Source organism: Anguilla rostrata, chromosome 2 (genome assembly GCF_018555375.3).
Source record: "Anguilla rostrata isolate EN2019 chromosome 2, ASM1855537v3, whole genome shotgun sequence".
Lineage (NCBI taxonomy): Eukaryota > Metazoa > Chordata > Actinopteri > Anguilliformes > Anguillidae > Anguilla > Anguilla rostrata.
This window is the reverse complement of record NC_057934.1, coordinates 18,762,725-18,780,049: the sequence shown is the minus strand read 5'-3', so window position 1 is coordinate 18,780,049 and position 17,325 is coordinate 18,762,725. Positions and strand designations below refer to the sequence as shown.

At 40.9% G+C, this 17,325-nt stretch overlaps 1 protein-coding gene and 1 long non-coding RNA gene across 2 annotated transcripts in view; one reads left to right on the top strand and one right to left on the bottom strand.

Moving 5' to 3' along the window:
- Positions 1 to 5,723: 5,723 nt before the first annotated feature.
- On the bottom strand, positions 5,724 to 9,121 carry LOC135247500 (uncharacterized). The gene is made up of 3 exons (XR_010328225.1): positions 8,777 to 9,121; positions 7,976 to 8,615; positions 5,724 to 6,950 (listed from the first exon to the last, which is right to left on the bottom strand). It is a non-coding gene; the product is annotated as an uncharacterized LOC135247500 (long non-coding RNA).
- The window catches only part of LOC135247499 (melanopsin-A-like), a 36,734-nt gene continuing 27,195 nt past the window's right edge, over positions 7,787 to 17,325 (top strand). Inside the window, exons 1-2 of the mRNA XM_064321003.1 lie at positions 7,787 to 7,861; positions 8,109 to 8,271. Coding sequence (XP_064177073.1) covers positions 8,125 to 8,271 — 147 coding nt within the window. The 5' untranslated portion in view covers positions 7,787 to 7,861; positions 8,109 to 8,124. The remainder of the gene's footprint in view (positions 7,862 to 8,108; positions 8,272 to 17,325) is intronic.

Below are 17,325 nucleotides of genomic sequence, written 5' to 3'. Positions count from 1 at the left end.
CTAAACATAGAACAAGTTCAAATGGAGAAAATTCTAATTGTTTCAAGCAATGGCAGGCTGGAACTCATTACCAAGTCTGCAAACTCCAGAAAATAATGAAGTCCTTTTTTTAAAAACTGCTGAAACATCTGGTTTGTCTCAAAAATTATTTTGACTTATTAATGGAATAGTCACTTCCTGCAAGATGTAATGAGACTAGGCTATATGGGCTAGTAATGTACATTAAATCTTTGTACATTGTACCAAATCTTATGCAAAGATACAAATTAGCAGCAATAGCATAACCTACAAAATAGGCTACAACATGCAAATTCAATAAGTTTACTACAGTAATTGTGCACATGCATGCAGTAAAAGAGCAAAAACAAAAAAGTGCAAGAGGTCATCTTCACATCTCCTATCAATGGTCGTCTTCAGGTCGTTTCCAGAGTACACCGAAACAGAACTCTTGGGCGCAGCTAGCTTTCCCTGCACATTCTGTGTGTGTCTCTCATTTGTCAGTTGAAGGAACTTATTTATATGAAGCTGAAGGAGAAATGGGCTTCTGATATTTGGAGTAAGCCAAAACTTTGAACCTTTTGTTTTGTTAAGATGGAATACTGCAATAAAATTTTAATTTGTATAAAAAGAAAAGGTCATTGTGTACCCAAATTAGATCTGGAATATTGCCACCACGCATTGAAACTGGATGTTCTGTTGGAATGCTTATGATGAGAAACTTCTCATAACACAGAGGGACTACAGAGAATTCACCTCTTGGACTGGATACCAGCATCTCCCCTGCATACAGTTACAGAAAAACCCACAAAACTGCACACAAAATCATTTCTGTTTTTCCATCCCCACCCTTGCCCCATTCCACTATTCCTGAACTTTCAAGCATACATGTCATCTCAACTTGTGAGATAAGCAGTGTTAAGGAGTAATGTCTTGGAGCAGCAACAAATTTTTCACATGTGAATTTTCTTCAGTGTATTGAGGTATTACAGTGTATATCATCCTGGGGGTGAAATGCAAGCTACCATAGACATAATATTGGCCCTTTCATCACTGAGAATATTACATTTAATTCAGATGCATCAACCATAGTGACTACGTCTAGGGCAGCTTAATACCCATGAAAGACCAGTAAGTAATTGGAGGACTTGGATGAGGTTGAGGAAACTCTGTTCTGACTGGAAGTCCCACAGGAAAAAGCAAACCATAGATAGCTTTATCCAGGGAGAGATGCAGGACTTTTGTGCAGCAGAGCTTCCCCTGACCTCATTGCTCAATAGCAAGTCCCCAAGCTCAGCGGGCAGATTGCAAAGTGAAGAGAACACAGCGGACTTCCTGATTTACCAATGGACATTTCCACTCCAGAGCACAGAGGCAATTAGACGTTCCAAACTGGAAAGATGTATCTAGTGGAGGGGGGTGGTGTAAGAGTGTTGACTCAGGAGTTCAAAGTAATAGGCAATGTAGCACTGGGACAGTCAGGTTGTGATCCAGCCAATCAATGGCCACTCAATCGGGAATGTGCTATTCACAAGACACCTCCCACCCCCCACCCAGTCCTTCACCTTTTAAGCTTGATTGCTCTCTGCCTATGATGAGTTTCCACATGACATCAGAAATGAACTCATTGCCATTTTCCTTAATACATTTGTGCTGTATACAAAGTCCATAGAGTCAGTTCCAAGTTAAATGCCAAGAGTCGGCCATCTTACGTTCGGTGTGTTATTTTACCAATTAAAAAAGCAGCATAGCATGATCTAGTAAAGAATTTCTTAAGATCTGGTGTTAGTTTTCCAGCACAAGCCCTCTTACGCATGGACAGCCCAACTCATATTTTCAGTTTGTTGTATCAATCTGTCCCTTTTATTTACCAAAGGGAAATGCTGCTGTCTAACATGTGCTTGTACTTCTGAAGGATGCTTTGGGGCCAGATTACAGTGGGATTAACATTGAATCTAAAAAATCCTACCTCTCAGTTTAATGGTAATCTCCCCATTCCTCTAAATCCTTATAACATGGGAGGGCAGCGCTGTGGCTTTAATCTGGAGCTTGAGTCCATTGGCCAGTCTGGGCGGGCCCTAATGTGAGAGAGCTTCTCGCCGTGCAGATGCTCGCTTCCAAATCCCCGCTTTCATCATATCCGTTAAGGAAAATTGCCTGTGCGGAAATCCTGATCACATTTCCAAGGAAATGTGATCAGGAACTTCTTGACCCTGATTGTTTTTTTTTTTCTAGGAATCAGTCAGGAATGTGAACCCATAAAAGGGCATTAGCTCAGATGTATTTAAAGACATATAGAGGCGAGTCTCTAACGAAGGCACCCGTTTCGGTGCGAATAAGGCACCCTGTGCGCCCTACCGCTTCATGACGCGACACACAGAGCATTAAAAGTTCAACTCAGATTGCATTAACATAGAGAAGAAAAAATGCAGAATCACTACAAGTGCTTATTGGCACTGGTCTGAGTCGCACGCAGAGAGAGAACAATCTCAGCAAAGTGCTCACGTTCATAGAGGCATATGCACCGAGGCAGAACATAATGACTTCTGTGTTTGTTTATTTCTTATCATCGTAATGCTTACTTCTTCCTGTGTGGCTGCAGGCTAAGTATTAACATGAACTCCAAGAGTTGAGTAGCCTGGTGAATCCCAAAGAGCGTTGATACCAAATGCAGCCACTGCTGACTGTGGCTGAAACTACTGCGAGTGCACTGTTGACCGTGCTATTGCCCAGGGATTGCCGGATTGTCTGACTGGGTACAATCTGGGGTAATCGTGGGCAATGAACTACATTTACGTCGCAGTTGTGAAATCAGCAGATATGTGTACTGAGAACTACAACAGACCAACATGAAAAATATTTTGACTCCCCCACCCCATGTCAGTTCCACGTTCCCCCAGTGAACTGGATTGTAAATCTCCAGCCATGGTCAAGTCGGATTTGAAATGCTAGTTAAAGCTTTGGTGTGGGGCACTTAGTTCAAATTCACAAGAACAACAGGCATTAGGATTAACAACAGCCCCTTTCACATTTGAGAAAATTCTAGATTTTGGCCTTTATAAGTCTGGTTGTAATCGTATCAGTCCAATAAGAACAACAAATGGAAGCATTGATGGAGGAGCACTAAGCATAGAGGGCCTTACAAATGAATAAACAAAGACTTTGTCCTCAGTATTTGCATTACGAAATAACTTAATACCATTGACATAATAACCTCATGGTGACCAACGAGGTCTCAGGATTTGCCTTAAGGAATGGGTCACATTGGAAGAGGCAGGATGTGAAAATCTACTGTACAAATCTATTCTACTGCTCACTATGTATCTTAATTAAATTTCAAATTAGTTTCATGTTGGATTATTAGAATGGTATGAGACCATGTGGCCACAGAAAGTGTGCAACAAGGGAAAACCAGTAATTACATTTTTAAGCTTTGCATAAAAATACTGTAAATAATAATACATTTTAATACTATGGATTATATTAATCTATATACACAGACCCAGGTGGTTACTGTGATAAGAAAGTTGTTACCCACACAGAAACAGTTGTGATATTGGTCATTTTTCATCTCTCTCTCTCACACACACACACACACACACACAAATGCACACATCACATGATCCCCCTCCCTACAAATGAGTTCCTTACATGAGTGCATTTCACAGATTTGGCGACCTTGAAAGAAACGTGTAATCATTATGTACATATTATGCACACATTATGTATCCTTACTGAATGGCATGAATCAGTAAATTGCTATTTGCAGTAGGTTTTGGGAGCTCTGTGGTGGCCCTGTTGAGCCAGCTTAGTACCTGGTTAACTCCAGAGCAGACCCTACCTCATTTGTGGCAGCCCTGTGAGATCCTGCCAGCTTGTGCCATACAGCCACTACAGATGATTCAGAATGCCCAGAATGCCACTGCCCGACTCATCTACAACCTTCCCAAATTCTCCCACATCACTCCTCTGCTGCGATCACTCCACTGGCTACCGGTCGCTGCCAGGATCCGGTTCAAAGCCCTGACCCTTACCTACACTGCCGCCAACAGGACAGCCCCCATCTACTTGCAGGACATGACTCAATTCTATGTGCCTACTCGACCACTCCGCTCTGCGGCAGCAGGGCGCCATGTAACCCCTCCCACCCGCCCAAAGGGATCACAGAGCTTCTCCACCCTAGCTCCCCAGTGGTGGAACGATCTCCCCGTCCCTCTCCGAACCTCCCCCTCACTACCCATCTTCCGCCGTGGCCTGAAGACTCTCTTCAGACTATACCTAGACTAACCACCACCACGCTGTGTATTTCACTTTAAATCTCCCCCCCCCCCCCTTTTTTTTCATGACACTTGTTACATGCTGCCCCATCCCAGCACTTTTTGGTAATTTGTATTTGTATACTGTAGCTTATTCTTCTGCCTAGTTGGCTTTGCAGAGGTTAGGTCTGAATAGTGTTCACTGTGTGAACTAAACTGTGTTCTTGGCTAGAAATAGCTGTACAAAATAAGTATTGTACCTTACTGAACCTGTGTTTAGCAGTTGTCTATGACCATGAAATGCACTTGTTGTACGTCGCTTTGGATAAAAGCGTCTGCCAAATAAATGTAATCCTCTTCCTAACTGGTGGCATAATGCCAGTGTAATGGGCTCCAGTGTGTGGATTGGCCCCATGATCTAATATCAAATCCAGACTGTTCCAGGGATGAACAAATTGACATATAGCATCCTCACCGTCGTCGTGATCTGAAGTTGTAATTTAATATGATCAATTACATGAACACATTATTCCATCAACTTTATTCAAAATTCAAAATAATGGTGGTGCAGTGGGTAGCACTGTCGCCCCACAGCAAGAGGTTTGGGGTTCTAATGTGGCCTGGTCTGTGTGGAGTTCGCATGTTCTCCCCATGTCTACGTGTCCTTTGGGTACTCTGGTTTCCTTCCACAGTCCAAAGACATGCAGGTAGGCAAATTGGAGACTCTAAATTGCCCATAGGTGAGTGTGTGAGTGAATGGAGAGTGCGTTGTTGTGTGTGCGAATGTTGCTGGCTAAATAGGATTTAGTTAAATCTAGGGTGTAGGAACAGTGAATCCAGTAATTCCCTTACAACAGGTTGCCTCAATGAGAAATACCCCAAGGAAACAATAAGCAGATGACATCTAATGGTATACATATTAGACATTTAAATGATTGATTAAAAATGTTCTATTCTGTAGTTTTTTGTTGCATGTTCTCCCTGTGTCAGTGTGGGTTTCCTCCGGGTGCTCCAGTTTCCTCCCACAGTACAAAGGCATGCAGGTCAGGTTACACTAGGTATGAGTGTGTTAGTGAATAATGTGTGTGACCTGCGATGGACAAGTGACCTGTCCTCTTGCCCAATGCATGCTGGGACAGGCTCCAACACCCCCTCTGAACCTAACCAGGAATAAGCGGGTTAGATAATGGATGGATGGATGATTCACTTTATTTAAAGATAATAATTACCATTCAAACCTCTAAATTAATCAATGGGTTAATCAAACAGGTGGAATAAACTGGTGAAAACCAGCAACTCAAAACTAACTCCAAATCATATAGCAATATGTTTATATTTTAAAAATTATTACAACACCGAAATTAAACAAATAAGTAATCATACACTATCTATGAAATCATAAAGAAATATCTGGCTGTAGGCTCACTATTTATAGAGAACAGATTTTTAATATCTTTAATATTTTAAAAAAATATTAAGAATTACAGTAGACAGAGAGAAGGGAGAGAGAGAGAGAGAGAGAGAGAGAGAGAGAGAGAGAGAGAGATAAATTGCTAAACCTAGCCAGTGTTTTACCTGCAGTGCACAAGCTATGATGGAATAATTAGCCTATCATGATGAAAGTTTATTCTTCTTACTGGGAATGTTTGAAACATTTACCCCTACTTAGTAAATGTTTAACCCCGTTACCATTGCCATGCATGTAATTGTTTTTTCTTTCACTTAGTAAATGTTTTTAACTGTTTCATACATTTACATAAATGGTTCATACCAAATGTCCATGAGAGAAGAAAGGGCCATTAAAATGATAATTGCACATGGTAAAATTTTTTTTGGTTTTGGTACAATAAATCAAAAATTTACAAAATATATGATAATATATTTGATACAGCCACTTTCTTCCCTGTACTTCAAAATAGAGACATTCTCTACGCAAATGTTTCAGTCTCATCTCTCCTTATTGGATACTGTTTATCATGTCACTCGTTATTTCATCAGGCTAATTTGCTCATCATTGCAAATTACATGGAAGTATACTGGTCCTCAATGTCTGTCCGGCACCCAAGCCATTGGTTCATTTTATTTTAAGGCAATCTGTCCACATATCTATTTAACAAATAAAAATAAATAACAAATATAGTTGAAATAGGGATGAAAGGCTTTAGGTATGCTTAATACAAAAAGAACTATAACTTAACCATTTTATTAGACTGGAGGAGTTTAAAGTCACAGTAAATTGACTGTGACATGCACTGTATCACACTGATTGTCAGTGTCCTTACGTACACATTTTTCAGGGCAGACAGTGAACAGCCTGGGAATTTTTAGGAGAAAGAAGCATGGTAAAATAAATTTAAATTGACTCAAAATGACTCAGAGCACCCCATGAGCTGATTCTGACCATCCAGAGCAACGGGATAGTGTCTGGGTAGAACAAGTCCCTCAAAAGTACAACAACGTCTCTCCGAACCTTCAAACTTAGAAACTCAGCATTACAAGGTAAGTTCTTCATCTACAGCATTTAGTCAGGAACTGAGTGTTTTATTATCAGGATAATGAGCTCATTAAAGAGTGCTTTATCTTGTTGCTCATATTTCTTCTTCAGATTTTTCAGAGGTCAGCATCCTTTGACTCAGCTGGTTCCTGCACAGCACTCAGTCAGCAGGGTGGGCGGGTCAGTCTCATGACACTGGAAAGCTGAATTAACAACACAGAATAAGCACAGGGTAAGAAGATCACAACATGAGACATTCGGAGCGCATTGCTTTTCATAAATCATAATTCGAGGAAAAGACTAAATATAATGTATAAATAACATGGGATATCTGTGTTAGTCCCTTTATTACATTTTATATGTAGACTTACAGAAAAAAGCTAAGCTTCTCTGTCCTCATAATCTACTCTACTTCCCCCCAATGTCCTGCATTCCTGTGACCCACCCCGCACATGCACTACATAATTACCGAAGGAATTCAAACCTTCAGCTTTTGGGACTCCATCCCATATTTTAATTACTAGATATCTAATGTATCTATTCATTTTGTTCCATTTTAATGAAAGGATTACTTCATCCGACTCTAAATACTCACGACATCATCTTGACAGTTACAGCTACCAGCAAGGCATAAACAAACAAGAAAATATATATGAATAGACAAAGCACATGCACACCCACATCCCAGGAAATGACATGGCTATGAATGCTTCCGAAAGCAACATACACACACACACACACCTGCATGCATATCAATTGCCAGTGTTCTACGTGTGGGTATAGTTCAGTAAATTAAAGCTGAAAAGGAACACTGTGTGTCTGTGTGTGTGTGTGCGTGTGTGCGTGTGTGCGTGTGTGTGTGTGTGTGGGGGGGGGTGGTGGTGAAGGAAAAAAGAAAAAAAGGTGAGGGAGAGAGAGATAGACAGAGGGGTAAGAAGAATGCAGGGAGAAAGAGAGAGTCAGTGAGAGAGCATGACGGATGAGGTTGGGGGGGGGGGGGGGTTAGCCACCGAGCGCGAGTAGGAGGTCCTCTGTATCACACACCAGAGGGATGAATGACTTCAGCGGAGTGCAGATGGTCTGTGGACAGGATCTGTGAGGCTGTTTGATCAAGGTGCTCTACAGTTGTGGAATATACTCCTGCACACACACACATACCTACACACAAACACACACACACATTCACACAAGCATTCTCACTGGAAGCAGATAACTTTTTATCACCTACCAGTGGAAGTGACTTCCCTCTCCTTCTGTAACAATTTCCTCTCAAACTATAGAGAAACAGCAGAATAAAAGCAATATAAATGAAAACCCTGATTTCATTCTGTTTTTTTTGTTTTTTTTGTTTTTGTTTTTAGACTCGTCCACTGCGGGATGATGGACGCACTGCAAAGTTTCAGAAGGGATTCCCCTCGGGACCTAAACGGCACCGCTGGCCCCGTAGTGGACACGGTGGCCCCTTGGAACTACAGCGAAGTCAACGCCTACAAGCTAGTGGACCGCCCGCCGTTTTCCACCACAGTGAGTGCCTGATGTTTCTGACCGTCTATTTTCTGCCGCTATGACTGTCTCTGCCCCTCCGCTTGGGTACAACGAGGGGCATAGTGCACTTCTTTAAAGTGATAAGCGTGGTGTAGCACTCATCCAGGTAGTTTGCAGTTTGAGTCCGATAACTAATTTGTGAATGCGCAATGATCCCGTTAACTGTTATCATACGCAATATTGGGTGAAAACCAGCGGTTCAAGCTTTCAGTAGATTCACGACACGCTCTTGCCTGTGAATGAATTTCCGCCTGTTCGTCAGTGCCTGCTTCTTTCAAGCGTTTCCCGGTCGAGATTCCCTGAAGTGCAGAGTACGTTCAACCCTGCACCGAAATGATGGAATGGAAGAAGAAAATGTATTTAACGTGGGATTTTAGAATTCCGTGTCCATTCTACCCTTACGGTTTGTGATAAAGTTTTCAGGAAGGTAACTCGTATTTTCATGTTGTTGTAGAGTACCCCACGTTGTAATATAAGTACTCACCGCGTGTGGGTATTTTTGATCATATTGTTGTGTTTACGTTGTTTTGGTCACGTGAGACCGTTTTTTCAGAGTAGACGTGCAAGCGTCCTGTGTGAATCAGTGGACTTCTGTCCAGCAGAAGGCTATTGCACTACGGACTTTAGATCTTGAGGCAATATGTAGGCTGCAGCGGTTTCGTGCGCAAGAGACAGCCGGACATAGGCTACTCGGTTCAATTGTAAACGCTTATAGACAGGTCAGTTACTAACCTCAAGGTGTTATATGAATTGGTGCTTATGCTTGCCAACTCAAATACTGCCTTTTTACCTGTTCGACCGTGCTGTTATAGGGAACTATGCTGAAATAACCGAGGACTATTAACTATTCTAGAAGCAGGCTATTGCTGCGAATCAAATCATAAGAGAATTAGATGTTTCTACCAAGAATATTAGACAGACTTGCACTGTAAGATTTGCACGAGGCATTTCTGCCGTCGCATTTTACAGATAAGGCATATGCCATGGCTCAACAATGAACTGCGGAATAATGAATTGTGGAAGAAAAACCATCAGATATGTCACTTTGGGGGGGGGGGGGGACATCCACCATTGGCAGTTTAATATTTTTATGAAGCTGAACACAGTTTTCTGTTCTGTATGGATATTAAGCTGGTTATAGGTTATATTTGTATTATTTGTTTAAACATCCTTTTTTATTTCTTATAAACTTCTTGACTGAAGTATAATTCTGGCAACATATGCTAAAATCCATCTGTTTCAAGATGTTAAGATGTATGTTATATGAAGCTTTTATATCAATGTCTGTAGAATTAATTCTCTAATGGCATATTTCATACTATGGAACAGAAGCAGAGGCAGCTTCTGACAGAGAGTAAATCAATCTAAAGAATACACACATGAGAGGAAGTCCGGGGACAGAATGTGATGTTACACTAACAAGGTTACTGTGGGGAGCATCCTCCGTAGCACAGTTTGGATGAATGTTTGTCATAATTGCTCTGTGATTATTTTAGTGCACTTTGTAGTTTCCCCTAATGCACCATACAAACTTATTGGCCTTACAGGCAGCAATTGCATTATGCAAGGCATTTAGTTAAATCAGCTGTCTGAGCTTCAAAAGAAAGTAACACATCTTTCCACTTGGAAATGTGTGTACAGTCAGTTTAGTCAGTGACACACACTCTTGTATACGCACAAATAGATACACATGCACATACATGCATGTTTTCACACAGATATGCAAGCATGCACACATGCAAGCATAAATTTTCTCTCTCTGTCTCTCTCTCTCTCACACACACGCACACATACACTCTTTCATACGCATACCCTCAGACACATGCAGCTACACATAAACTTATAACTTTAAGTGTATATACACAGACTTACCCACACAGACACATACTGTGTGCATATACTTTCATACACACACCCATAGATACACAATCATCCACACTTGCTCTCTCTTTCTCACATACACACACAAGTGCACGCAAAGAGAGCATGAAATTTCTTTAATCGTCCTGCCCATTTAAAGCAGAGTTGAATTAGTTCAGCAACAACAATATGATATCTTCTCTTGCTACTGTTTGCGGGAGGAACTTCGGGGCGTAGTAGTGCCTACAAAACAGTAGGTGGCCTCGGTCTATTGGGGAGATTACGTGAGGTGCCCAGGGCAGGATTTTGCCAATTATACTGTGATATCAGACACTCTCCCCAGAGTCCCCACAGCAGAGTCTTCCGCGAGAAGGATCGAGTAATTGGTATTGAAAGGATTGGTATTCTTTCAATGTCAGAAGTGTGTCTGAGCAGGACAGCTAAAAAAAGCAGAGCCATACGAGGGCTCTCCTGTACATACCAACTTCTTGCTGACATTAAATTCAGATTTCAGATTCAGTCAACTTTTACCTGTCCATGTCACGTTTTTAAGTAGTGAAGGCTATTGTACAGGCTGCAGCTACAATAGCTGAGAGGTCAATGCATTACATCAATAGCTGAGAGGTCAATACATCAACTTGGGAGGCGTACCAGACCACACCCACCTCACCTTCACTTTGTGTCTCCGTCTCAGTATCTGCATGTGACAGCTTGTATTAGTCGACTTGGGTCAGGAGAACTGGAGTACTGGAGAATGCAGACGCTCTATAAGGGTGAATGGCTATGAAGAGCCTGGGTTTACAAGGTGACCACATTTAATCTAAAATTTTTCGCTACGTCTATAGTCCTTGAATCCCAGTGAGCAATTCAAATGTGTATGTTGAATTTAATTGTGATTGGTATCCCAATTTGCTTTTTTAGTGCAATTCCATAACCCTGAAGAATCTCTTTACTTACTGCCGGGAGCTTTTCTGACAAGTACTGTAGTGATTTCAGCCATGGCAAAGTTAACAATAAATGTGCTATATTAATCATTAATCAGCCATTAGAATTAATTTACTCGAGTACATTTTATTATAATAATTATGTTATGCAACAATCAGAAAGTCAAGAGACAATAGTGTTTCATTTCAAATAACATGTCCAAAGAACCTTAAAAGTTACTGCACTAGCATTCTAATCAGAAGGCTCATTTAAGCTTTTTAAATTTAGATTTAATTGAATTGAATTATTGTCCACTTCAGCTGTATCACTTACAATTTCATTATTTTATGAGTTTTTTTAAAAAGATATGCTCTTCTCTATTGTGAGAGAAGTGTCATCTATCTATTGTCCAGATAAAAGAAAATGATGACCAGTAGCAGTTAGTCATTCCCATTTCTCAGCATATAATTTCTTTCATCCTCCTCCACATTTGCAAAGCAAAGTAAGGTGATGTCATAAGAAGGGGTGAGAGCAGGGGGAACATAGTTGTCCAACATCATCCCCATATATGGCTGACTCTTGTATTCATGAAAAGACTGGTTCCTCACTTTTGGAGAGGATTATTCTGCAACATCACATGCAGAAGGGTTTGGAAGAGTGACTAGCCAGAAATGATTTAATTGCATAATGAACCCAGTGTAGTTTAAAGCTGTTTGCCCCAAATTATATGCTTCTGTTCACTCCATCAGAGATGAAAAGACCTCAGTCATAGACACATGCAAGCATGTGTGTGTGTGCGCGTGTGTGTGTGTGTTTGCGTGTGAGATTTCGTGAATCGTAGCATTTCTTGTGTGCATTATGTCAGCATTTCTGGGGATGTCTCAGCATTTTTCCCCAGTGCTATGTCATAGCATTTCTTCTGTCTGCCAGTCTGTGTGAGAGCGTTTGTCTGTAGCCAACTGTCAAGTACTCCAAATAACCTAAGCAAGTATGTCAAGAGAATAGCCAGGATGTGTAGGCACAGTCCCAGCGAGGTATGATGTTCTTAACTTAATTTAAAAAGCTAATGTTCACTAAGTAGCTTGGCAATTACTATGAATTTTGTAAACTATTGTATGTTATCATGTATATGGTGTACATGCTCCATATACAGTACTTTCTCAGAAGGAAACAACATGACAAGTTGAGTTTTGCGCACTTCATCTGGGAATATTACAGCTTTGTTCACATTTCTGAAGATGTTCCGATTTCTTGAGCTGGCAAATTTCCTGAGCAAAATTTTCTCCAGCCCCCATTCACACATGACCCTTCTATAGTTAAGTTCTTAAAGAAAGCTGGGTAAGGGAGCATATGCAAAAAGGGTTTTGTAAGTGTGGATGTGTGAGCTTTGTAAGTTTGTGTGCGTGTGTGTTTGTGTGAGTAACTGTGTATGTGTTTCTCCTTTTTCAAGAATTGCTTGATTGAAAGTACAGGTATGTTTCGTGAAATGTGCTTTATGAAAGCTGTCAGTGGACGACTCCCACAAGGCCTGGTTGCATTGCCACCTACTGGCAGGCCAGGGGTCACTGAAGTTCAAACCCATTTCTAATATTACCACTTGAACAGAGAACTACGCTTATCCGGCTGTAAGAGTCCCCTCAGGCACACCAAACAGCGGAAGTGTCTGAGTAACGAAGGAACTGTGTAGTCTTGCCTGGTGCTACTGGAACAGGATTAATTTACTGTTTTCAGTTATCTGACTCCAGAATAAGGTTTTAACCTTTCCTTTGTGCTAACAGTTATACACATACGTACAAAGAGACTGCAGTAGAGGCGCTACTTTTTTCCGCCAGAAGTGTGGCTCTGTACAGATCGCTATCTATCTTTGTAGACACAGACTTGCCTCTGGCTTGCGAGGCCTACAAAGATTCAATTCTTGCGACGGCACAAGTGTGTGGGCGAGTGACTTCAGGGTGCAGATACCCTGAGCTCTGTGTGAGGACCATCCATCCATCCATCCATCCGTCATCCATCCGTCCATCCACCCATCTCGATAAAATGGTTACTGTTTAAAATGTAACTTCTTTATTCAGCACCCACACATGAACGTTTACAAGCTTCAAAGCAGCTTTAATGAATGAGTTGTCCCAGCATTAATTTGGCTTACTGAATAGGCCAATAACAATGAGATATGACTAAAATATGCCCTGCCCATTACTGTTTCTTAGTTTCAAGACTGCAGTGCAATAGAATGTGGCAGTACCGCCTTTATTCCCACGTCATTCTGAAAAATATTTACTAATCATTGATCAGAGCGTGCGGAGGACCAAATAGACGACTTTCTTCGATGCTGATTGAGGCCCCAGTGTTATTACACACCGCTGTTGTATGTACTGGATGTATTCACTAAGTGGAAGCACTTATTCAAGATTGCTTATATAACTGACACTTCCATATACTGTACAGCGAACTTGTGATTGTGGTTTCTCAGGGATACAGCTATCCAACATGGCAGCCATTCACTTCCTTAACCCAGGGACTCCCAAATTACTATCCTCTAGCTGAGGGTATACCCTATTATAAACTAGCCCTGGCTTACTCAATCTGAAAGGACAATCTGTGTCAGTTTATAAATATGGAGATATAAACAACATGTTTTTAAAAATTAATCCATTATGCTGAACACCCCCTGGCACTTTCTCACAGAGCCCAGTTTAGGAACTGCTGTCAGCTCAATCCAGGATTGTTTGTTTTTTGGGGGGGTTTTTTTTGGTCTTTTTTTACATATGCCCTGGTCGATGTGTTCTAATTGCATGAGAACTCTGTTGAACTTAGGCCCAGGCAAGCGAATCATTCGGAGTGAAATTCTTGCCATTTCACCCATATTCTTGAATATTCCTTGGCCCAGTTCCTCATGTCCCTGGGCCTCTTTGGACTGTAGAAAAACGGATTTAGTTATATTTGTCAGAGTACTCCATATAAAGGCTTTAATATCATAAGCAATAACTCTGATAGAAGCCCAGTGAGCCTTATGTAATGTCTCTCATCTATTTAAAAATCTGTATTTTGTGTATCAGCTTTCAGAGAGTGGAGCAAGGGAATTTCCAGTGGCCTAAAATAGGTCAGTTTGGATCACAGCTTTGTTTAAAAGTTTGCACTATCAAGATGCCTGATAAACCAATCCTACTTATGAAGTTTCCTGGTATATGCATTAGACAGTTACTGATTTAAAATTTGACATGGGAGTTTTAGGGCGATTAGAGGATTCAGTGCATAGTCCAGGGACTCTTGGTTCATGGGGCACTGATTGTCTTATGTAATGCACAATATTTACAATTTAAATTCCGATTGAATTAGTAAAATTAATTCAATTATGATGCAAATTCCTAAAGAAGTTTCACGAAGAGGACTTAACTGGCTCACAGCTGCCATTTGCCCTCCTGATCATGGTTTTTTGGGGTGGGGGGGGGAATTAAGTTTCCCTAAGGGAATAGGGGTTTGGGGTTAGAGTTCGAGGTTGAGGTTTGGTTTTGGATAAGGTCATGTTTTGGGTTGGACTAGGGGGATGGGTTGGGAATAAAGGTTAAAATCAGGGAACCAGAAAACCGAGTTGGGGGGTTACATTACCGCTTGCATGGGAACTTCCCCAATTCATCCTCCATTCTTCACAACCAAAATCTTATCCCAATAGAGCTATATTATTTTCTTATTATATAAAGGCTACAGTAAGGCTTCCTTAAGACCCAGACCCTTTGTAAATTATATAAGGGTCTTTGGCTCACTGTAGGATTCAGAAAGAAGGAAATCTTTTAGAGGAGAGGATTTCCCCCCTCAACTGTAACCCTGGTAACGTTTTTATACTGCACTCAGTCCAGCGCATAAGAACATATTAAGAACACTGCAATAATAATGACTGGTCATTTGGTTTTCATTTTGTTCACTTTTGCCTATATTTAAAATAAAAACAATGTTTTATTCACCAAAGCTTCTCAACTGTGTAAAAAAAACTAATTGAAAACGGCAACAAGAATTAAGATGTCAATGCACAAAGAGACAAATACTGACATTTAAGACAGCCATGAAATCAATAAATAGATTTTACAGCGTAACACCACTTTGGTGTTAAATGAAGTAGTCATTGACATGAATAGAAAAGATTGAATCAAATGAAGCATTCTATGACTGTAATAATCACTTGCATTCGCTAGCATTTATTTTCCATTCAAAATGACATGTACATACTGTCTAAGCCTGTGGGCAGTTAAAATGCCCGCACCACATGTGATCTTTCTTGTGGTCTGTTTGTGCAAGCAATTCACTATTGATGCTTGGCATAGCCTTCTGCTGCTAAACATCAATACTGAGTTGCTTCTGCTGTAGCTAGCTTTGTGCGATGTAGGAAACAAATGCAGGGTAACTTTCGGCTCACCAAACTGATTTGTCAACATTTAGAAGGGCAACGTAATTTAGATTGTTTACCAGATTTAACAGTTGAGATTTAACATGATTTTTGTATGAAAGATGTTTCCACTGTCCTTGTTGATGCTTGAATTTCCTGTCAAGGTTGAGTACTGATAATTTCTAGTTATATGAGGACAGTTTTAGCCTGTACTTAATGTGTATCTGCTCCTCTTAAACTTTATTTGACAGATTAAGGGGTACATTTCACAGTTTCCATTTTATACTGTTTACAGCCATTTGGCCAGACAATCAGAAATGTGGTCCCTCTCCCCATTCATACTACATTTCTTTTCTTTTCTTACTTTTCTCTCTCCCTTTTCACATTCTCTTTTTCACACACACACACACACATATATGTATATATATATATACACACACACACACACACACACACACACACACAATGAAGTTTGGTCTTTGTCATCAATCATGAAATGGTTGGTCTTATAATAATCTCTTACATTTACTACTGTGTATTTTATATCATAATAACAACATTATGTCTCTTATACAATATTATTACATTCTGTGGACTGTCAAAACTCCAGTGGTGGAGGTTATATTTTGATTAGAGATGGTGGAAACTACCATGGAAATGTGACCATGCTCTGTTCTATGCATGTTATCCGTGTTCCTCTCACAGACAGCCAGCGTGTGTGTGTCCAGCACAGCCTCTGTGTGGGAGCCAAAACTGATCTAGTTATTGATCAAGCGAGGACACACCCACAGTGAGAACTTATCTTTGTCTCCCAGGGGAACTGCATTGACTTCCTGCCAGTTGCCCCAGTCGAAACCAGTCTGAACCAGTGTCATTTAAACACGACCCTGTCGTCTCCTGGTATCCCTCAGTAGATGACTGCCTGGATTGTAAACTGAGGCGTTCTACAAACAAAGACTAAAAAGACAGCTGTAGGCATGTTTGTAAACTGTGCGTGTGTTTATGTGTGAACGTGTGTGTGTGTGTGTGTGTGTGTGTGCATGTGTGCCCTGTTAAGCATTAATGTGTGTGTGTGCTTTGTGTGTGTGTGTGCATTAATGACGTGTGGACAGAAATACGGTATTATTGAAAGTGAGGGCCCGGGGCCTGACACTTTGAGCTATTGTACAGGCTGGTTGACAGGGCCCTTGGGCCATTGTCCCTGCCTTATCCATCCACAGAAAAGAATGAATGATCCCTTACTCCATCTCCAGAGCGAATGTTTGGAGCAATTGTCATGTGCTGCAATCCATGACAATAAATCTGCGGTAAGCCCTGCTGCAACCCCATTTTCCAACACACTTGTCGCCATCAGAACAATCCCTCATGTTCTTTCATGTTGGAATGCTTTTATGTTAGCACGCAATACAGTGTATTTTTTTTTTTTTTTTTTACTGTGTGACGTATTATATATTTCAGGACCTGTGCGCATGCTCTTGCTGCAAGAACAGAACTAAAGGTCAGTGTTTCTACCAACGTTGATTTCAGGCAGCAATGATTAAAATGGCCAATGCCCAGATATGTCCAAACATGTTGCTGTGTACAATACAACACTTTAAGTAGCGTACTGTAAGCAGAAGACAAGAAGCCGTAGCCGTAGCCAGGATTCCTGTTCATTTGTCCGTTGCCTGCACTTGCTGGAGCTCTGTATGCCTCTGTGTGATGATTAGTGCAGTGTTCCAATAAACAGACAACCTCATTATTTCACCTCTTAAACGATGTCTGTAAGTATTTGGAGAGTGACACAAGTTTAGCTGGTTTGGCTCTGTACTCCAGCATATTGGATTTGAAAGGAAACAGTGAATACATGCTCAAGCCATAACACTACCTCC